At 35.5% G+C, this 22,905-nt stretch overlaps 1 protein-coding gene across 12 annotated transcripts in view; it reads right to left on the bottom strand.

Moving 5' to 3' along the window:
* trdn (triadin) overlaps positions 1 to 22,905 on the bottom strand; it is a 64,627-nt gene that overhangs the window by 3,781 nt on the left and 37,941 nt on the right. For 5 of the 12 annotated variants that reach the window (XM_067384267.1, XM_067384278.1, XM_067384279.1 and 2 more), the window contains 20 exons: positions 18,548 to 18,643; positions 17,663 to 17,689; positions 16,711 to 16,737; positions 16,189 to 16,233; positions 16,015 to 16,056; positions 15,844 to 15,888; positions 10,076 to 10,132; positions 9,876 to 9,929; positions 9,716 to 9,763; positions 9,532 to 9,582; positions 9,393 to 9,440; positions 9,232 to 9,279; positions 9,074 to 9,121; positions 8,960 to 8,992; positions 8,831 to 8,878; positions 8,490 to 8,537; positions 7,514 to 7,552; positions 4,447 to 4,506; positions 3,759 to 3,803; positions 3,363 to 3,392 (listed from right to left, as the gene is read on the bottom strand). In XM_067384267.1, coding sequence (XP_067240368.1) covers positions 3,363 to 3,392; positions 3,759 to 3,803; positions 4,447 to 4,506; positions 7,514 to 7,552; positions 8,490 to 8,537; positions 8,831 to 8,878; positions 8,960 to 8,992; positions 9,074 to 9,121; positions 9,232 to 9,279; positions 9,393 to 9,440; positions 9,532 to 9,582; positions 9,716 to 9,763; positions 9,876 to 9,929; positions 10,076 to 10,132; positions 15,844 to 15,888; positions 16,015 to 16,056; positions 16,189 to 16,233; positions 16,711 to 16,737; positions 17,663 to 17,689; positions 18,548 to 18,643 — 939 coding nt within the window. Of the gene's footprint in view, positions 1 to 3,103; positions 3,143 to 3,362; positions 3,393 to 3,758; positions 3,804 to 4,446; positions 4,507 to 7,513; positions 7,553 to 8,489; positions 8,538 to 8,830; positions 8,879 to 8,959; positions 8,993 to 9,073; positions 9,122 to 9,231; positions 9,280 to 9,392; positions 9,441 to 9,531; positions 9,583 to 9,715; positions 9,764 to 9,875; positions 9,930 to 10,075; positions 10,133 to 15,843; positions 15,889 to 16,014; positions 16,057 to 16,188; positions 16,234 to 16,710; positions 16,738 to 17,662; positions 17,690 to 18,547; positions 18,644 to 22,905 lie in introns of all 12 variants that reach the window. The other 7 variants (XM_067384274.1, XM_067384276.1, XM_067384268.1 and 4 more) reach the window with 6 other exon arrangements.

Raw genomic sequence — 22,905 nt, 5'->3', positions numbered from 1 at the left:
AAAATGATTTGCCAAAGCATGTTACATTAAATACAGAAGGAATCAGTAAATAGACATAAAAACTAAGGAGGAAATTCACTAAGATCTCTATTTTTGTGCCGTTTTCCCATAAAATACCTCATTCTCAACCTCCTCAAAACAAGATTTTAAGTCCTATCTTGCACAATGTTGCTTTTTAAGTAAATGTATCTTGGTTTAAGGATGCGTAAAATGTCCCCCCGTGGTGATTTAATGTTGTTTATATGCGTTTTAATATGCTTTAATACAAACCATGTGCAAATTCATAAGTCAACACCATTGCTTAGTATTTTCTCTTTAAAAGGTCCCGTTCTTCGTGATCCCATGTTTCAAACTTTAGTTAGTGTGTAATGTTGTTGTTAGAGTATAAATAAAATCTGTAAAATTTTAAAGCTCAAAGTTCAATATATTTTATTTAACAGAAGTCGCCTACATCGAACGGCCAGTTTGGACTACATCACTCTACTTCCTTCTTTAATGACGTCAATAAAACAGTTTTTTGACTAACCTCCGCCCACAGGAATACACAAGAGTTGCGTTTGTAGAGTGTGTTTGTCGCCATGTCGTCGAAACGCTGTTATTTTCATCCCGCAGTTCAATCACCTTTGTTTGGCCTTCCCAGGGACGCTGTACTTAGAGATCAATGGTTACAATTTATGTTTAACTCGGTTCCTGAAAATTATAATTGTGGTATCCTTACTGCAATAGTTAATGTTCGACTGCAGTGCACATAATGGCCACAAGAGGGGACTATTTTTATGTATATGGCTGTTTTCCGTATGAGGTACTCTTCTGAGTGAGTACTAACGTTGTACATTTTCTGTCGCTGCTTGTGGAGATTAAAGAGTTCAGTCTCTCTGGAATTATTGTCTTTTGTGTTCATTCGGCACAACACCACAATAATCCACATGTAAAACTATGTGCAGCACACGTTATGGTAAGAGGCGTGACCTTTCCGGGCAAGGAGCGCTAAGCTGCTGTCGAATCACAACACAGGAACCGCTGGCACAATCAGAACTCGTTACGTATTTCTGAAGGAGGGACTTCATTGAACAAGGAAGTCATCAGCCCGTTTTTATGACAGTGGAAACAGCGGTATACAGATAAGTAAATTATGTGAAAAATACGGTGTTTTTTTACACGTGAAACATGAACACATGTTATATTACACACTATAAACACAATCAAAGCTTAAAAAAACCCACAAAAAACGGGACCTTTAAAACTGCAGTGAACTAAAGACAGTTTCAAAAACGGGGTTTGAAATTGCTGGTGTTTCTGACATCACAAACTACCTTGTAACCAATCACATCAATGTGCCGGTGGGCTTTAGCATACATTAACTATGCCATGAAGCCAGGCTATACCGTTATTTTTTCTGTTGATATGAAAAATCAGGTAGATTTAGCAATATAGCAGGTGTATGATGCATATTACGATGTTATGATGAACTATATGCTTTTCTCCACTGATGTTTTGAGTTGTTCAAAGCGTTTCTAAGGCAGCTGTCTGACTCTGACATGGTGAACGGGAACATGGTTTGTGTAACATTAGCAACACATTAGTAGTTGTTTGATAACATAGTCAATCAAAAGGCTGATCATATTAATTTCCGTTATGTGTCCGACGTTGTAAAGAGTGATACCATTGTGCAGCGTTTCTGAGCTCATGTGAGTGAGTGGAGGCGGGGCTAACTAGCATATTCATAGATTTGTGTAATTCAAGCTAAACATTCAAGCTAAACTACATTGCCAAAAGTTTTTGGACGCCTGCCTTTATGTGCACATAAACTTTAATGACATCCCATTCTTAATCCACAGGGTTTAATATGGAGTTGGCCCAACCTTTGCAGCTATAACAGCTTCAACTCTTCTGGGAAGGCTTTCCACAAGGTTTAGGAGTGTGTTTATGGGAATTTTTGACTATTCTTCTAGAAGCGCAATTGTGAGGTCAGGCAGTGATGTTGGCAAGAAGGCCTGGCTTGCAGTCTCCACTCTAATTCATCCCCAAAGGTGTTCTGTCAGGTTGAGGACAGGACTCTGCAGGCCAGTCAAATTCCTCCACACCAAACTCGCTCATCCATGTCATTATGGACCTTGCTGATCCACTTCTTGAGCTAATCTCAAGGCCACACGAAGTTTGGAGGTCTGTAGCTATTGACTCTGCAGAAAGTTGGCGACTCAGTATGCGCTGACCCCGCTCTGTGATTTTACGTGGTCTACCACTTTGTGGCTGAGTTGCTGTTGTTTCCAATTGCTTCCACTTTGTTATGATGCCACTAAAAGTTGACCGTGAAATATTTAGTAGTGAGGAAATTTCACGAATGGACTTATTGCACAGGTGGCAACCTATCACGGTACCACGCTTGAATTCACTGAGCTCCTGAGAGTGACCCATTCTTTCACAAATGTTTGTAGAAGCAGTCTGCATGCCTAGGTGCTTGATTTGATACACCTGTGGCCATGGAAGTGATTGGAACACCTGAATTCATTGATTTGGAGGGGTGTCCCATTACTTTTGGCAATATAGTGTATTTTAAGGCATGAAGAAATTTCTTCACAGGGGAAAAAAACTTAAATATGTCATTTTGGTGATCAATTATGAGTTTTAAGGGATACATTTATGACTACTGACGGACTTTATATTTTATATACTTATACTGATTAAATTATTTTTTACAGTGAGTAGTGTTTTGTTAAACTGGACTAAAAGTGGTTGGAAAATAAGACCCAGGGTTTTCACTGAAATAATATGCACTAAAGTGCCACAACGGTTAGTAAATTTGACCTTGAGTCTCTAACAAACAAGTCAAGTGATTTGTGTTAAAAAAGTAGTCTGGAGTTAGAGTGGAAGAGTGACATTAGGAGTTCACACAGGGCCAACCAGCCACCAGCATTAGTGTATTAATAGCTGCAATTCATTTGTAATTTCACTAATGTTGTTTAAAAATAGTTTAATCTCTTTGGTTTAAGTGGGAACCATAACCTAGAATAGTGACAACGTGGTTCATTGTTTTCCAGTGAATTATTGTGGCTCAGTTTTTGAAACTGTGATGTTAATACATCTGGTGAATAAGGAATTGTACCTCAGTGTCGTCTGGAAATTTGTGAAGTTCTCTCAAGTTCTACAATATGCAGGTACGCATAATCACTATAGATGCTGAGCAAAGCATTTCTAAACGTATAGTCTGCAGATGTTTCAAACTGCTTACACAAATGCATGCATTTGATTATTGCTTTTGACTTATGAATGATTATGTACAGCACTACATGAAGCACAAAAGAAAAATTTAATCTCAAGCTTCACACCACACTTCACAGATGTCAGAAAACCTCTGAACTTACTTGCTGGTGCTGGTGCTTCAGCTGGTTTCTCTGAAGAAAGAAATTTGATGACATTTTTAATTTTTAAAGTGATTGTGTAAAATGAACACTCGTTTTCAGTATTTACTCATCCATGTGTTGTGGAATTAAGGAATAACATAATAGAATAGAATATAATCACTAAAAATCACAAATTTATGAGTGAACTGTAGAAATCATTCTTTTAAATCAGATCTTTTCAAATTAAATGGCTGATCCACTTCACAAAGCCAGTTTCCAATTCTTGAGTTCAACTCAGATGACATGAGGGTGAATAAATAATGACAGGATTTTAAATTTTGGTTGACTTATCCCTTTTAAATGATGTCTATATAGTCAGCAGCAGAGTAGTTTTTGAAACAGAGCTATGGTTCATACCTTGGGTTTCTTCAGATGTTTTCTTCTCAACTGGAACAGGTGTTCCTGAAGGTGAAGGAGAATAATTCTCATCACATCCATTTTCTTTTTCATTTGCACAATAAGTGAATGTGACAATCATAATTGCACTTCAAGTGTGCATGCTAAGTCCTTTAATCAAGTTTAAAAGAGTTAAAAGAGTTAAAGAGTTATTTCTATTCTTAATGTGTCAGGAAAACATGCTCAGTTATGTGATTACATAGTCATGGAGCAGAACATGAATGGAACACTTCCTGTCATGAAAATAAAGAAATTCTGTCATGACTTCGTCTGAAGTTATATTACTTGACAGATCCAATTTTCTTGTGCCAGCTTGTTTTTTCTTGATCCATCTTACAATCATCTATGCAGTAAGTTCTCTGCGTTTTTACAAAAGCAAATAAAACATGTACTGGTGTTCACAAACACACAACACAAAGCATCCATTGGGAAATTAATATAAAAACAATTCCTCAATATTTTGTCATGCATCTATTTCATCCTGATAGCAGACAGGAATAGAACTCTACACAAACCTTCTATGGATCCAGTTTTAGGCTTGTTAGCCATGAAAATCAGTTTTTGTCTCTCTTTTCTGAGAGGAGATTCAAAGATACAGAGATGTCTTTTTGGGCTTTTTATAACGTCAAAAACAGTCATTAAAACTTACCCACAACTTCTTCTTTAATGGCTTTTTTGGCTTTTGGTGTTGATGTGGCCTTCTTCTTTACTAATGTTCAAAACAATAATCAAACAAATTACACTGATGCTATACAGTATACAACACAACACTGAAAAAATCCAACTCCATAGTACATTATCACATTTAAGGCAGGATTTACAATTACATTTTTACTTTTTTTTTCAATATACATTTTTGATTTTTGCAGTAAAAACGGTTTTAAGTATCTCTGTTATATCACTTTCACTTTTGGTCTTGCTTGTCAATTGCAGTAAACAGGAATTGCTAGCTCTTGCAGTATTTTATGTGTTAGTCCTTGCAGGACATCAATGTACTAAAGAAGTTAAAAGCACATAAATATTGTATACTGGATTCCTGTCAAGAAGTCGATAAGCTTTGCACATAATAATAACAGTCCATTAGCAATCTAAAATGTAGTCACCTATCTCTCAAGATGAACAAAATCATTCATTAAATGTAGATGTTCTTTGCAGGATTATTGATTGAAATATCCACTAGAACAAACTTGTGTCTTCAACACATTCAAAGCAAGATAGCAAGTATTACTAATTTGATTATAAACAAATACAGGTGCTGGTCATATAATTAGAATATCATCAAAAAGTTGATTTATTTAACTAAATCCATTCAAAAAGTGAAACTTGTATATTATATTCATTCATTACACACAGACTGATAATGATTTCAAATGTTTATTTCTTTTATTTTGCTGATTATAACTGACAACTAAGGAAAATCCCAAATTCAGTATCTCAGAAAATTAGAATATTTGGAAAAGGTTCAATATTGAAGACACCTGGTGCCACACTCTAATCAGCTAATTAACTTAAAACACCTAGGCTACACAATCATGGGGAAGACTGCTGACTTGACAGTCATCCAAAAGATGACCATTGACACCTTGCACAAGAAGGGCAAGACACAAAAGGTCATTGCAAAAGAGGCTGGCTGTTCACAGAGCTCTGTGTCCAAGCACATTACTAGAGAGGCAAAGGGAAGGAAAAGATGTGGTAGAAAAAAGTGTACAAGCAATAGGGATAACCGCACCCTGGAGAGGATTGTGAAACAAAACCCATTCAATAATGTGGGGGAGATTCACAAAGAGTGGACTGCAGCTGGAGTCAGTGCTTCAAGAACCACTACCAACAGACGTATGCAAGACATGGGTATCAGCTGTCGCATTCCTTGTGTCAAGCCACTCTTGAACAACAGACAGCGTCAAAAGCGTCTCGACTGGACTGCTGCTGAGTGGTCTAAAGTTATGTTCTCTGATGAAAGTAAATTTTGCATTTCCTTTGGAAATCAGGGTCCCAGAGTCTGGAGGAAGAGAGGAGAGGCACACAATCCACGATGCTTGAGGTCCAGTGTAAAGTTTCCACAGTCAGTGATGGTTGGAGGTGCCATGTCATCTGCTGGTGTTGGTCCACTGTGTTTTCTGAGGTCCAAGGTCAACGCAGCCGTATAGCAGGACGTTTTAGAGCACTTCATGCTTCCTGCTGGTGACCAACTTTATGGAGATGCAGATTCATTTTCCAACAGGACTTGGCACCTGCACACAGTGCCAAAGCTGCCATAATTGGCCAGAAAACTCGCCTGACCTTAACCCCATAGAAAATCTCTGGGGTATTGTGAAGAGGAAGATGCGATTATGCCAGACCCAACAATGCAGAAGAGCTGAAGGCCACTATCAGAGCAACCTGGGCTCTCATAACACCTGAGCAGTGCCACAGACTGATCGACTCCATGCCACGCCACATTGCTGCAGTAATTCAGGCAAAAGGAGCCCCAACTAAGTATTGAGTGCTGTACATGCTCATACTTTTCATGTTCATACTTTTCAGTTGGCCAAGATTTCTAAAAATCCTTTCTTTGTATTGGTCTTAAGTAATATTCAAATTTTCTGAGATACTGTATGTGGGATTTTCCTTAGTTGTCAGTTATAATAATCAAAATTAAAAGAAATAAGCATTTGAAATATATCAGTCTGTGTGTAATGAATGAATATAATATACAAGTTTCACTTTTTGAATGGAATTAGTGAAATAAATCAACTTTTTGATGATATTCTAATTATATGACCAGCACCTGTACAAAGTTCTGTCATGAAACTCTAGATGGCACAGGTTAATAGGTCCTTTAACTCAACCTGATTGTAATCACATCGTTATAGGGCACAACTGATTGGTTCCTGCTGTGTCAGTAGCCAATGAGCTCACTGCATGCTCAACCTTCAAAATACTTTGGTAGAATTGCCTTAGCAGTGCAGCACGCTTCAGAGAGTCACAAAGCCACTGGAAGGCAAGTCTGCAACCTTTAGCCAAAAAAACATAACGGCTAATGCTAATGGTCCCCCTCCAGTACGCAGGGAAGGAGACCAGAGGCTGTTTTTTGAATGGATGTCAATGGATGAGAGGCTTCACTATGCTGACTAAACAGCTTTTGTGGGGAAATAGCTAATCATTTAATTAATCGACAGCCTGTTTGCTAATCTTCAGCATGTTTTAAACTAAACAATACCTTCGTTGGGAACTATATGTAGATTTTAGCTTGATAAAAATTTATTTTTTTAAGAGAAGTCAGACTAGGGAATGTTAACAGATAGAACAATAGATGTTGTGTCAAAGCCACTGGAAGGTAAGCCTGCAACCTTTAGCCAAAAAAGTGTAACAGCAAATGCTAATGCTCCGGTTGTGGCAGTACACAGGGAAGGAGTTTTGAACGGCGGGCACTGATGTCACTGCCATTACACAATAGGCTGAGAGGTGCCGCACGTGATTAAGTTAGCCGTTACGCCTTCTCCAATGGTAAGAGATACAGACCCTCTCATCTCCCTATAATACACAATCTCTGGTTGACATGACCGAATTACGTTTATAAACAAATTTCATAAAAACAGGTAGGTAATCTTGTAAGTCAAAAGTGTTGGATGAGTTTAATAGTTTAATATGCAGTATTAACGGGTTAAATATGAGCAAAAGTTTATTTTTAAGTTTTAAGGAAGCACCACCTAATACTTTACAATAAAATAACTTACCCTCTGCAGTGGGCTTCACTTGCTTTACAGCTTTCTCTTCTTTCCATGTAGAGACACACACACACACAGAAAAAAAAGAGTATAGATTTATAGGATGTATTATGAAAAAAGTGTTATTTATCAATATCCGTATGTCACATACACTGCAAAAACTGATTTTCTTTTGTCTTATTTTCCAGTACAAATATCTAAATATTCTTAAATCAAGAAACATTTACTTGAGAAGCAAAATGACAGAAAATAAAAGAAAGTTTCAAAAATCTGCCAACGGGGACAGAAAAAAAAATTAATCTAATATAATGAATAATTATCAATAATTTAATAATAACAATAATAATAATAATAATAATTTTTTTTCTTACCCTATTGGTATTTTTTTTCCTTGTTTTAAGCTATTTGTACTGGAAAACAATACAAAAATACTGAGTAAGAAAATCATTTTTTTGCAGTGTAAAGACACATTGATTCAAAAGAATGGCTTTCATAATTTAGATGCATGACTACAGGGATTTTGTGGCATCAGATAAAACAAAATGGCAAAAAATGTGTTATACAACAAATCTCTTTCCATGAGCAAAGTAGATGGTGAGCAAAATGGTGAGATCCAAAAGTAGGAGGAGCAATACAGAATTCAACTAAATGTAAAACAAGAAGCAGGGACCATTACATTTACTCTCAGCAAAACTCCACACTTAAAAAATAAAAAATAAAAACAGCTGGGCAGAACATGACATTTATGACATTGCCACAGGGCAGCTAACAGGCACCTGCCTATGAAGCGAGACAAATATCATCCAGTGTGAAATATTTATAACTGTAACCAATTTCTAAACATCAATTTTATGACACAGTTAAACCTTTATGTGAGTATTAAAGGAACTAATACAAGGATTAAGACTTCTTCCTTCTTTCATAACATTAAGCTTTTTTATGTTTGTACTGTATGTATAATCAGGTGTGCCGTATGTGAGGTTACCTTTGTATTTGGTTGTTGTTACTTTTGCCTTCTTTGTTACTGCTGGCTCTATAGTAAGAAAAGGATGTAGAATAAACATTTAGGATTCATAATTCCTGGATGCCTAACAACCAGATTGGTGGTAATAATTTTTTTCAAGATAGCCTGACAACTCTATTTATTCTCCATTTAATTAATAAAGCATCTGTTTTGCACAGGTAAATTCAGGATATATATATTTTTTTTATAATAATTGAATAATTAATAACTGGATAAATGCATTTAAATGTATAACAATATAAAATGTAATATTACATTATATATAATATATATATAAAATAAAATGCAACAATAAAATCTACCTTTCTTAGTAGAGGTAGGTTTTGCCTTTTCTTTAGTGATCACTCGCTCTGTAAATGAGGAAATTATTAGCTATTGCTCATTAATATAAAACTACTGCTACTGTAAGTCAGTTCCTGGACCATAATTACCTGTCTTTGGCTTCTCTTTCACAGCTGCTCGCTCTAAGTCGTAAAAATTGATTTATTTAGTATGAAAATAGATCTAAAATTAAAACTTGGCTATCATTTTTCTATTGTCCTTACCTTTCTTTGCCACTGAAGGTTTTACTTTGTCTTTAGTAACTGTGGACTCTTGAACACATAATAAAATATAAATGCACAGATACAGACAGAGAGAAAGAGAAAGAGAGAGACAGACAGACAGACTAAGATACTGCCTTTCATTTTAAACTAGTTCTTACCCTTCTTCGCAGGAGTTGCTTTGGGTTTTTCTTTTGGTGCAGCTGGTTCTGAAATTAGAGGTCAGAGGTTATAACTTGCTTCTGGTCTGTTTACATGTTAATGTGACTCGACAAAAATAGTGCATCCTTACTACAGGCACTAAATCAAGACAAATTACTACCTTTCTTTTGAGTGGCTTTTTTTGGCTTTGGCTTAGTAGCTTCCGGTTCTTAAGCAAATGAAACATTAAATCAGATTTTAAAAAAAGACAAATGGCAAATATATAGAATTAAAATTCAGATATATTATGAGATCAGCACCTTTCATTACAGTAGGAGCTTGATGAGTCGTTAAAATAGGAACTTCTGATTCTGAAAAACACATTGAAAACTGTAATGTTAAAAAAGCCTATAATGCAGTGATGTATTAATTCTTTAGACACCTTCAGTAAGGTCAAAAACATACTTAATCTGATTTTCTTTTCTTTTTTTGTTTTTTGAATACCTGGAATAGACGATGGTGGTAATGGGCTACTTGTGACGATATGATGCACTGTAAGATAAAGGAATTTCAGGGTATTAAAAGATGTTCACAATGATGTTTAAAGGTGTTTTATGTTAAAGTACATTAAGTTACAGTAATTATAGGTGACTGCAATACTCACCATACCAGCCAGGAGGCGCTGGGCAGTACACAGGTGTTGGTCGGCACATAGGAACTGTTTTAAGGGGTTGTGAAAAGAAAGATTCATAACAGAGAGTTACAACAGATTGACTATAGATTGCATGTTATTGCTGCTGTCTTTTTGCATTACGTGAATGTAACACAGTGTAATATTAAAAAGTCACAATGAGTTGCACTCACGCTCCTCTATCGGAGCTGGAGCAGCTGACACTTCCACGTCTCTTGAGGCTCCAGATCCTGTTATTAGAAGGGAAAGCATGCTGTCATATCTTTGGATCAAATGGAATTTTAACATTTGCCATCAACTTAAAAGAGATCACCCAAAAATAAAAAAGAATCTGTCATTTACTCATCCTCATGTTGTTCAAAAGCAAAAGAAATTTTCTTTCTTTTGTAGAACACAAAAGAAGATGTTAAGCAGGATGTTCATGCTGCTCTTTTCCATACTAACTCTGTACTTTATTCGACTACACTATAGAACTTAGCTAGGTCGTAAGCTCACTGTAAAGGTGACATAATTACCATAATTATGAGATTCCGACATGTAAATGGGGTTCATTTCCTTGTAAAACTGCAAATTACAACTTTTAAACTCAGATTTTTTGAGAGTTTTGACTTGAACCACATGCTCGCTGTACCGTCTGACTGGCCACTGCAGATTCATTCTGGTCAGGTGGTACAGCGGTCATGTGGTATAAGTTGGAGCTCTCAGTAAATTCCCAGCTTAAAAGTTGTAATTACATGCTCTAAGAGGACGTGAACACTGTACAAGTTGAAATATACTTTTACCCTCAATATCCCAATAGGAGCCTTCAAATATGTGAGCAGAAGTTGTGTTGAAATGCAGTGAATTTCAGTTTATCCTTGCCTCAGGTAACTAATGGTAAAAATAACTTTCCATGAATAACATTTTATCATGAATAACACAATAGGTCTTATATTTTAACATTCAGACACTGTATTTGAAATGAATAAGGATCAACAAATAAATACTGATAACATAAGAAATGACATTTATTTATTATGACTGATTTTATTTGGCATGCACAACACAGACCGATGCACTATGTAGGACAGGATTGATTTGAAGAACTGCTAACAAAGTAATTTATTCAGATAATGTTCTCTCTAAATGAGTGTAAATGTCAACATTATCATAGATGTCTAAAGGATTCAAAGTCTGTCAGGTAAAACAAGAGCTTATTGATGTAAATCAGTCACTATTTTCACTATTTTATTTCAAACATTACTCCAACTAGTTTAATGGTGCAATGCAAAAAATATTGGCCTGGTTTCACAGACAGGGCTTAGATTAAGCCAGGATTAGGCCTTAGTTCTATTTTTTTAGTAGCTTTTATAAATGTGCCTTGGAAAAAAACATTACGGTGTGTGTGAGACTAAGCCTTGTGGTGAAATTAGGGGATTAAGTAGTGCATTCACATGCTATCAGAGTTATCGGAAATATAAGTTTCCTAGGTAAAAAATGGACATGGTCATCAGCTCAAGTCGCATTTACCACTGGGAAGCTCTGGGATAATTTTGATACCCAAGTTCCTGAGTTGGGCGGGCAATAAACTTTAAAAGGGATCTATTATGCCCCTTTTCACAAGATGCAAAATATGTCTCTGGTGTCCCCAGAATGTGTCTGTGAAGTTTCAGCTCAAAATAACCCACAGATCATTTATTATAGCTTGTCAAATTTGCCCCTATTTGGGTGTGAGAAAAAACACCCTGTTTTTGTGTCTCTTTAAATGCAAATGAGCTGCTGCTCCCGGCCTGCTTTCCAAAAGAGGGTGGAGCTTTAACAGCTCATGCTTCTGCTCATCAACAACAAAGCTGGAGAATCTCACGCAGCCAAAATGAGGATTGTCAGTAATGGTGTTCAGCCTTACATTGTTCAAACCGGAGTCGGACACTGATGGAGAGACTCAGGAAGAAGTTACAACTTTTAGAATGAAACTGGACATTTCTGGATGGTTAGTGGATAAATTTATGTAGTTACTGTGGAGTTGATTCAACTCATCGACTAGCATGTGCCGTCATGTTAATCTTTTGTGCAAAAACCGTATGAACGCTCACTATACATAGTGTACTTGTTCGCCATACACACCAGGCTAACGTTTATGATTGCTAGACAGAAATGCCTCTTTTTTAGCAATCGAGCTTGCCAGGGTTAGCTTGCAGGCTATCCAAGCTAAGGAGACTCTAAATAGTGTTCTGTGCTCGACAGAACAGTTAGCATGCTTCGCTCAAACTTTTGCCATGGCGTTAAAACTGGTACACCGTTTTCGCTTGCGAAAAAAAAAAAAGACAGAGTCGTCGGTGGAAACGTGCAGATTGAGGGGCAGTAATATAATAAGATCCCCTTCCTACGTCACTAGGGAAGCGAAATCTGAGCGGCTCCTTTTTTCACATGCTTGCAGAGAAAGGTTTGCCACAACAAAGTTACTGGGTTGTCCTTTTTCACATTTTCTGGGTTGGTAGATGCACCGGGGGACCCGATTATAGCACTAAAACACGGAAAAAGTCAGATTTTCATGATATTTCCCCTTTAAACATGGTGGAGAGGAGAACAATTGCTGCTGTGACTGGTATTCTTTATTTTATATAAAGTATTCTTTATTCTTTTATATACTAATTTTTCTTTAGTTTTTTTTTTTCACATCAGCTACATCACATTGTCTTCTCGTTAAAGTAATGCATATTTACATATATGAAAAGTCATTTGAAGCATATATTGTATGTTTTATACTGAGTAAAAATAGTCTGTATATGACCGAAATTACAGAATTGTCAGCAAGCTGACTAAACAGATAGCATGGTGAATGTTTATATGGTTGTCAATTAATGGAATGCTAAATATCATTTTGGCTTAAATTGGATTTTCCCAATAAATAGGCAAGAATAAACTTGGTGTCCTCCATGATTCCTGTTTTTTCTGACAACAAGCACTTTTATGCGATAAGCTTGTAATCATGACTTCAGAAGTGAAATTTAGGAAATTTCTGACAGCATGTGAAGGCAGCATAAGTGCCCCTTTATGTAAAAAATAGATTATAATTTGCGCACAGCTGGTGTAACAGGTCCTATGGCATGTCAATCTCCAGAAATGACTTAAAGGGTTAGTTCACCCAAAAATAGGGTGACCAGATTTCTCATGGTGGAATACGGGACGAGTGCGCAATATGACCATGATATAAGAAATTTTATTTCACTATATTATATATATATATATATATATATATATATATATATATATATATATATATATATATATATATATATATATATATATATATATATGAAGAGTTCATTTGCAAAAACCGATAAACGCCATTTTTTAAAAAAATGAACTAAGTGCTGTGCATTATTCTCCATATATAGCACGTTCTGTACCCTAAATCCATTTTGTCAGAAGAGCCGGTTTTGCCCACTTTCAGGCATCGCAAGTTCACGTTTTACAGCAGAAGCCGACAAGCGCCCTTGTTTGTGTACAGACAGAAACCAATAATCCGTTTTAGCGAATCAGCGCGCAGTATTCAGGTCAGGTGACAAGGCTTCTAGTCACTTCAAAAAGACGCGCTAGCTGAGGGAAGTTTTATCAAAGCTCACTAAAAGTGATCGAGGATTTATGATTTCGACTCCTGTAAGTCCTTGTACACCATACACGACTTACATGCTGAAAAATTGGTTGTCCTTTTGCTTGTGTGTGTGTGTGCGGGCGCGCGCACGTGCGTGTGTGGATTAGTGCGTGTGTGTGTACTTGTGTGCCGATCTGTGTGTGTGTGTGTGTGTGTGTGTGTGTGTTTGAGAGAGAGAGAGCGCGCGTGTGTGTGTGTGTGTGCCGATCTGTTTGTGTGTGTGTGTGTGTGTTTGAGAGAGAGAGAGCGCGCGTGTGTGTGTGTGTGTGCCGATCTGTTTGTGTGTGTGTGTGTGTGTGTGCGCGCGTGTGTGGGTGGGTGTGTGTGTGTGTGTGCGTTTGTGTGCACTTGTGTGCACATGTGTGTTTGAGAGTGTTTTAAATGCAATTACTTGGGTTTTGTTTAACTATGAAACATGAAATGTGGAGTTATCTGCTTTTGCCAAAAAACGACTGTTGGAGTTATCTGCTTTTGCTAAAAAACAAACTTTTAATATATATATATATATATATATATATATATAACATACTTTCAATGAATTTTAATTTTTTAATTTACCTATATTTTTTAGAGTTATCATTACTTAATCAAAACAGCCCAACTGCAGTTTGATTGTTATTAATTGGAATGCACAATAAAAAAAACATGATTTGTGAGAATTCATAAAAATGGAGTTCTGTTTTTGCAAATAAACTCTTCATATATATATATATATATATATATATATATATATATATATATATATATATATATATATACACACTGCCCTCCAAGAGTTTGAAAACACCCCTGGAAAAGTCTGGTTTTGGACGATATCAGCATAAATCCTTATAATTTTTTGGTGCAAATACATTACAGTAACTTGACATTAATATCCAGCAATAATAATTTTCATGTGTTCATTTAATTTCATTACATAATAATGGCAGTATATACATGTCAAAGTCAGACATGCCCCTTTTCCAGCTGTGATGCCTGGTTACTGGTTTAAACTTGGCCCAGGTTTGTAAAAGATTTTTGGGTCAGCACACCTTAATAGCTTCAACAATTGATTGCCAATTAAGTTTAGAATACAATGAAATAATTAGAACCCAGTTTAGGTCAGATAGCTGCTAATGCTGGATATTTTGATGAATCAAAAATGTAAGTTTTTTTCTATGTATAAACTGTTTATGTAATAAATTGTGTTTTTATAATTTGTGTTGTCCCTTACCAGTGCAAAATTATCACAAATTAAAAAGGATTCATGCCAATATTGTCCAAAACCCCACTTTTCTAGGGCGTTTCCAAACTTTTGGAGGGCAGTGTAGATATAAATATTTGTTATATATTGTTATATAAAAAGAAATTTACAAACAAGTTACAAGCAATACAACAAATACGACAGAGATTAAACTTGTTTTTTCACATTTGAATATACTGACAAATATTTAATTAGGCTACTGTCCCTTTAAGACCGAATCCATGGATGTAATATAGGCTACTGACACATTTCCTGTTTTTACCCACCTGTTTACGTCCACTTAACCGACTGTATTTACGTGAGATACTCCACACGATGGACATTTTGAAAAACTATGTGTGCATTTGACCATTCAGGCGCGAGGAGAACTGATCGCGCGAAAGAGAGAGAGAGAGTGCGTGAGTGCGTGCCGTTCCACACCCGTGAGACCTTCATTCATCTTCGGAACACAAATCAAGATATTTTAGTTGAAATCCGATGGCTCAGTGAGGTCTCCATATGGAGCAATGACATTTCCTCTCTCAAGATCCATACTAAAAACAAATAAATACAAATATGTTTTTAGTACCTTTATGGATCTTGAGAGAGGAAATGTCATTGCTCCATATGGAGACCTCACTGAGCCATCGGATTTCAACTAAAATATCTTGATTTGTGTTCTGAAGATTAACGAAGGTCTCACGGGTGTGAAACGGCATGAGGGTGAGTAATAAATGACAGAATTTACATTTTTTGGGTGAACTAACCCTTTAAAGCATTTATGCATTTGTTCTTAAATCAAGTTGTTTTTCACTCAAAATGTTCTTTTCAAATGTATATCTCATTTGTGTGATTTGAATATGTAAGTATTGAAATTTTCAAAAGACTTGGAATATAGCTCAAACATTATATGGACCACATGGTGCTTTTTTTGTTGTTGTCATTTTTGGGGCTTGACAGCAAAATATTTTGTTTTCCATGAGAGAGAGAAAGTCACACAACATAAGGGTGACTATAAAACGACAGACCTTTAATTTAAAGATGAACAATTACTTTAAATAAGTATGATCAGATCAGGTGCTTACTTCTCTTTTTGAGTATGTTGGCAGCCACTGCCTTTGCTTTTGGAGCTGTGGAACAGAGAAAAAAATATTACATCAAGTCTGAAATATTCATGGCTATTATAACAAATATCTGAAACTATCTTTCAGTGCATGATGATAAAACAGCAGGAACACGTTGTGCTCGTTGTGTACCTTTCTTTGCTTTCTCTATTCTTGTTCTTGGAGCCTCTTTTTCTGATGAGCAAATATTAGTGAGGAGGTGAAATAAAAACTGCAATATTCTTCCACAAACAAATCCCACATCTATATTGAATATAGGTGTGCTCTTTTATTATTTTGATCTGACTGAGAGCTCATATACTGTACCTTTTCTCTGTTTAAGCAAGGGCTCCTTTCTCTTGGTCTCATCTTCTGGTAAAGAAAAATACATTAAACAACAAAAAATTAGCTTCCAGATCAAAACACATATCCGTATCTCCAAATGTGTTGCCAAAAATTTGCTCAGCTTAAAATTAATTTTCAAACTTTCCATATTGCACAATGCAATTTGCTGTAACATTGCTTCAAAAGCATCATAAAGGATGTTTAAATGGAAATGTATTGAATTTGAATTTTATGAATAAATACATTTTAACATGTAAAATGTAATGTCCCATAATGCTGTTGGCTCTGCTTTTTAATATTTTATTGCCTTATTGATCAGCTCTTTTAACCATTTTGCTAACATAACAGAACAAATTGATCTTTTCAAGCATACATAAATATGTTTAATCAATATATTAGTCTAACTACATCATTGCTAGTTTTGCACAAGCTTGTTGAGCTGTTCTGCTAAAGCAAGCAGTTTGCTGAAGAAATCAAACTCAAACAAAACAATTCATCACATACTTCTGCGCTCAAGGCTGACTCTTTTAGCTGTGAAATGAAAAACAGTCAGACATGAATCAGGCCAGACTGCTTTGTTTAGAGAGAGAGAGTTTAAAACTGTGTGCAGCAACAAGTCACTTCATGATGTCTAAATCACTCATACTGTCCGAAATATTGTTCTTGTAAAAAAAAAGATTGATCAGTAGCCATGTTTAATATTGCACTATATTAAACTCCTCTAAAAATGATCACTAGAGCTAAATACTTTGTCAAGGATCCTGAAGTGTTTTGATTAAAAAAAATATAGATGAACAGATATGCACCAGGGGGCACTATTGTGTTTGTCAAAGCTGTTGGAAGTGAGAAAAAAATATAGCTATTTTACTGATGTAAGATTCTCAGTGATGTCCTTTAAAACAGATTACCACTGTAAAAGCCGATAAGTTACGGTAACTCAAACCATTTGAGGAAACCGTTTGCCGTAAAACATTTAAGTTTTAAAACCATGAGTACTGTAAACTCATTTACATTGAGTTAAATTCACTTATATTTTAGTGTTGGTTTAGAGTAAACACAACTTAAAGATTTTAAGTTTATTTTATTCATTCAGTTTGAAGTCAGGTAACAAATCTAAGTCTTATAAAGGAGATCACACGTTTTCAATCATTTAAATGCTTTGAAAACTTAGATGAGCAAAAATAGACAAACTAACAGACCATACTGTATCTACAAAACAAGTTACAGTATCTGATATTCATTTATGTTTATATAACTGTTGTTAAAAGCTAATTAATTCTACTTTAAGTTGCTGTTTTATTCTAATGTATTTTATTTAAAGCTATACTATCAAGGCCAATCATAATTCTGGCTACTCAAAGAAAACATACTTTAAAAGTATCTATTATTAACTTCTTGCTGTGATCAGTAAATGTATTACAAGCATTTATAAAAGCCTTTTCTTGAATAAAAGTACCTCTTTTCTTCACTTTATCAGGTTCAGCTGGAGGAAAAAAAGGAGAAACAGGACAATGAGTTACAAGTAATGTAGATCTTTAATTTGTTATTCCACTAGATGGCGACTCTGAGTGAACACATTTGTCTGCTTACTACATAATATAAGAGAAGTGTGTTTCACCTACAGAGAGCTTATACAACAATACAAACCATAGGATGGCTTTGCATATTAGTGCCAAAAATCTGGTCTAGAAATTTCAGACATGGTTATTACAAAATGTAATCTCGGAGCACAGCCTGTTATTTACTGCACCATCCTGTGAGTACAATTAAATTGTATTGTAAAATAAATAGTATTTAGTAGAAAGCAGTATGATATGAGTTTATAGTAAGGGTCAGTAAGAGCAAATACATCTAATCTATATAGTTAATAAATCAATTCAAATATTATTTTCTGTATCTGCTGATACAGAAAATGAACCATGGTCCATGTCATGCATATTTATAGCTTGTATGCATCATTTACAATGATTTTTCCTGTGTACACGTGCGTGCATATGTTATCTTCATAAATTCACAGTACGCCCACCGCCTACTGATGCGAATATGCTCTTAGGTACACATCATTCACCAATCAATGATTATTTTAGAATACCATGTGCAAAATACAAAATACCTCTTGGTCAGTCGTTTTTGCATGAAAAGCTCACAGTATTTGTTAGAACAGAATCCACAAATATACTGGCATGTGTTGGACTAGATCTATGCTTTAGACATGGCCAGTGTGATTTGTTATAGAATGGCTCTGTTATGCAGAAAATTGGAAATATGCCCAGGCTTTTTTTTTAAAAATTGTTTTAAAACAACATGCATGATATTGACCTTGCAAGTCAATACCAAATACCTTTTTCTTCCTTTGGTTTAGTGTCTTGGGCTTTTTGAGACTCTTTATGTATTTCTGAATGCATACAAGGACAGGTAGAGGGCTCTTTTTGTTTGTCTGGATATAAACAAATGCAAAATAGTGAGTGTTATTATAGACTACAGTGATTCATTTCATTTCCGTCTTTGGAACATCAGCTGTGACGTTATGTTTTTTTTTTTTTTTTTTTTTGCAAAGGCAGACTTGTCAATGACATAACCAAATCAATCGCAAAAAAAAAAAAAAAAAAAAAAAAAAAACCATTAAACATGAAAATGAAAAAAATTGAGAAACTGTTAAAAAAAGACAGTCTAATGAGAGATGTATTAGATTAGCCTTGTTTAAATCAACACAGCATGATAAAGATCACATTGGCAGCTAAACAAAGAGATAAATGTCTTCTACAGCTTAATATATTGATGTCATTATCTTTAAAACCCATAATATGCTTATGCCATCAGAGGCCAATGCCAGATTTTATGTCCATAAATCAAAATGTTATTACTAAAATTAATTTTTAAAGTGGTGGTAGTAAATCACAGGATACAAATATGACACCTTCATTATAAGTTTGGATTGCATAAATTTGTCAGAATTAATGTGACATTTTTTGATTAAATGCCACCTCATCAGTAAAGAGATTGGATTATTACAACAAGAAGGAAGCCAGCTAAAAATAAAAACAGGTTGACAACCCCGCCAACAAACGGAGATTAACAATAAAGGCATGTATGAGGATACTGGCTGAGGAGCAGGGAAATGTTTTTAGCAGCTGCAAGAATTCCAAGAAGGTCTCTTTGAATAATAATTATATTGAAATTCAAAAAGCCGGTTTTGATTGTGTTGCTTACATGCTCGCGGGGAATTACAGGAAGGTGTCATTCAAAATGTCTTTAACCTAAAATGCAAATGCCATTTTTGATATCAGTCAACCCTGCAGCCGAGTACATGATCTGTGTTATTAAAACAGCATGCATTCTTTCTTCCTTTGTTTTCTCACTGACCTTTGGTGCAGAAGTTTATTAGCTAATAAAATGCATTTGCTCTTAACTGATTAAGATCAGCAGGGGCATTGAAAGTCATATCCATATCCATATGACTTTGATTTGCCATTGAAACTTCATATAGTGTAACTAGGCACTATCTGTGCTGGTATAGTGCTGCTCCATGTGTATTTAAAGTCACTGTCATTATTTTCTGTGCAAACAAGCTGGAGGTAAAAAAATGAGTTTATTTGACTAAATAATAATACAATTAAAATAAAATAAAATAATCTTGTTTGTTTACATTCTCACAACATTGTATAAAATTTCATAAAAATGTTACCGGCACTCGATACTGGGCAATGCCAATTTTTACTTGCATTTATTGGGCTCTTATCACGTGGTAAAAAGTAAATCTGTCATTCACTTGTCTGAGTAAAAAAGTTGCTTCTCTGGAAAAAATGTGATTTTTTGGAAAAAATGTGATTTTTTGGAAAAAATGTCAATATAATTTATAAATATAATTCTTTCAGAATTTTGCAGATTTGACATATTTAAATATGCATATTTGTGAGATTTTCCCCGAGGGCATTTTTTCCTTAATCTAATTAAATGTATGATTTATTTTAAATTCTTAAATTTTATCATTAAATTCAATTAGAATTTTACCAATCAAATTAAATAATTTAATTTTTAAAGACTAAACTGCCATGTTATGCCATGTTCCGACAGTTGCCAATAGTATCATTAAAGCTAGTGCTTAGACTATTCAATATAACATGGAGGGACGGAATGATACCGAGTTGGAAAAATGCATTTATACTACCATTTAACAAACCTGGTAAAGATCCAACTAACCCTGGTAATTATAGGCCCAAAGCATTGACTTCTCACTTATGCAATTGGATGGAGCGAATAATAGTTTGCAGGATTTCACATGTTCTAGAGCAGAGAGGACTACTAACTAACATACAAAGTGTATTTCGAAAAGGGCATTCCACAACAGATGCTTTAGTAAGAGTAAGTATTGAGGTGGAAAAGGCGTTGAAAATGAAAGAGCTGATGACAATTGTATATTTCGACATCGAGAAGGCTTATGATACTATGTGGAGAGAAGGACTGCTTAGTTGAATGGGTTTTGGAGGACGATTATATAATTGGATTATGGACATTTTAACAGATAGGAAAATTAGAGTGAAAGTTGGATCAGAGGTATCCATGGAGTTTAATGTAAATAATGGTATTCCTCAGGGGAGTGCAATCAGTCCCGTCCTGTTTAACATTATGATAAATGGATAAATGACATGTTTTTAAATTTAGATGATCACATTAAATCAGCTTTACATGCGGATGATGGGGCTATATGGATGACAGGAAGGAATGTGGCATATGTGTTAGAGAACATAAGGAAAGCAGTAAGAAAAGTAGAGAAGTGGTCATATGAATGGGGGTTTAAGATATCAACAAGTAAATCCTGTTACATGATGTTTGCAAACAAACGCAAGTGTCATGATGGAAAGTTAACATTATATCAGCAGCCAATGGTAGAAAGTAAATGAAATTTAGTACTTGGGTTTGTGGACAGCAAGTATACATGGAAAACACACTTAGAAACAAAATGGAAAAAGGTTATTAATTTACTGAGAGCTATGGCTGGATGTGATTGGGGCGCAGACAAAAACTCACTAACTGATATCTATAGAGCAGTGGTCGCCAACCCGGCGATCGCGATCGACCGGTCGATCTTTATCACTGTTCCAGTAGCTCGCGAAAATAACAGAAATATGAGTACAAAAATACATTACATTTCTCCAGTCTTTGTACTGTATTTTTGTATTTATTTTTATGTTATTTTCTGGAACTATTGGGGCAGACAGATAAAGGTAAATAGTCCGAGTCTCTAAACGGCCGTTAACAAGAGGCCAGAGACGCTGAAGACGGACGCGAAGAGGAGAAAATTCTGTAGCAGGCAGAGCAGCTCACTGTTCACGATGCTCAAAATATACGAAGAAAATATAAATATTGAATTGGGGGTGAGGGATTAGGAATTCATCTCTAAAAGGAGATCAGTCTTCAGGAAGATTTCGATGGCAATGGCATTTTATTTTCCTCTTACCTCCGAATAAAGTAGCTAATAGCGCATTTCAGCTTTGTTTACAGCGGTAACCAAGGAAACACTGTATCACTGCTGCTCCATAAGCGACACCTGCTGTCAGAGAGTGAATCTGCGTCTCATTCAGCCTGCTGTTTTTTTTTTTTTCATGCCTTTTTTGTGTGCCTTTTTTTATAATTTCACAAAGATAAAGTCAGATCGTACTGTTTTTGCTTTAAATCCTGAAATTAAATCTAATTCAAATAAAAACCCTGCTGAAAAATCCAGCTAAAACCAGCCTAAGATGGTTGACTGGCCTTAGCTGGTTTAAGCTGGAAGTAGCTGGTTTTAGCTTGTCTCCCAGCCTGGGTTAGCAGGTGTTCAGCTGGTTTAAGCTGGTCAAAAGTCAAAACCCCTCTAAAACCAGCTATGACCAGGCTAGGAGACCAGTTAAAACCAGCTAAGCCAGGCTGGGAGACCAGCCAAAACCAGCTTGACCATCTTAGGCTGGTTTCAGCTGGATTTGTCAGGAGGGAAAACAACTGCTCATGCAACGTGCGTAGCATCTTTGTTTGGATTGTGATTAAAAAGCAGTGGTTCCCTCTAATTTGAAATGGCTATATATTTTTGTTTTTTATTATAATATTAATAATAAATATCTGCAACCAGTATCAGAATCAGCCAATTTACTTGTAAAAAAATAAAAATAAAAAGGCTAAATAAATCAGAATCTACATTGACCACGAAAAAAATACTAAATACAATCTGGGCTGCTTTTTCTATGAAGTAGATCTTGTCTTTCAAAAAGGTCGAGGTCAGGGATCTTGGGCTTAAAAAGGTTGGTGACCACTGCTATAGAGCATGCATGAGGTCATTAATTGACTATGGCTTTATAGCTTATGGTGCAGCAGCAAAAACATCACTAGAAAAAATTAATAGATTACAGTACAGAGCATTATGTGTTTGCATTGGAGTAATGAAATCAACACCCATTAATGCAATTCTCATTGAAGCAGGAGTGACAGGAGACAATTCAGGATTGCTGGGAGTATTCCAAATTTCAGGGACATGGGCTTGGATGGACCGTGGAAAAGAGAATGAGGAAATATGGATTAGAGGACTTGGGTTTTACCATGCTTACCCCAGTAAGTAATATTCCACCATGGTTTTTTTACTGAAGTAAATATAGATTGTAATATCCTGGAAATGAAAAAAGAATGGGGAATGGAGGAAATTGGAGTCAAAACAAACCATTATCTAAGAAA

This window comes from Chanodichthys erythropterus, chromosome 4 (assembly GCF_024489055.1).
Source record: "Chanodichthys erythropterus isolate Z2021 chromosome 4, ASM2448905v1, whole genome shotgun sequence".
Classification (NCBI taxonomy): domain Eukaryota; kingdom Metazoa; phylum Chordata; class Actinopteri; order Cypriniformes; family Xenocyprididae; genus Chanodichthys; species Chanodichthys erythropterus.
This window is presented reverse-complemented; position numbering and strand designations above follow the sequence as displayed.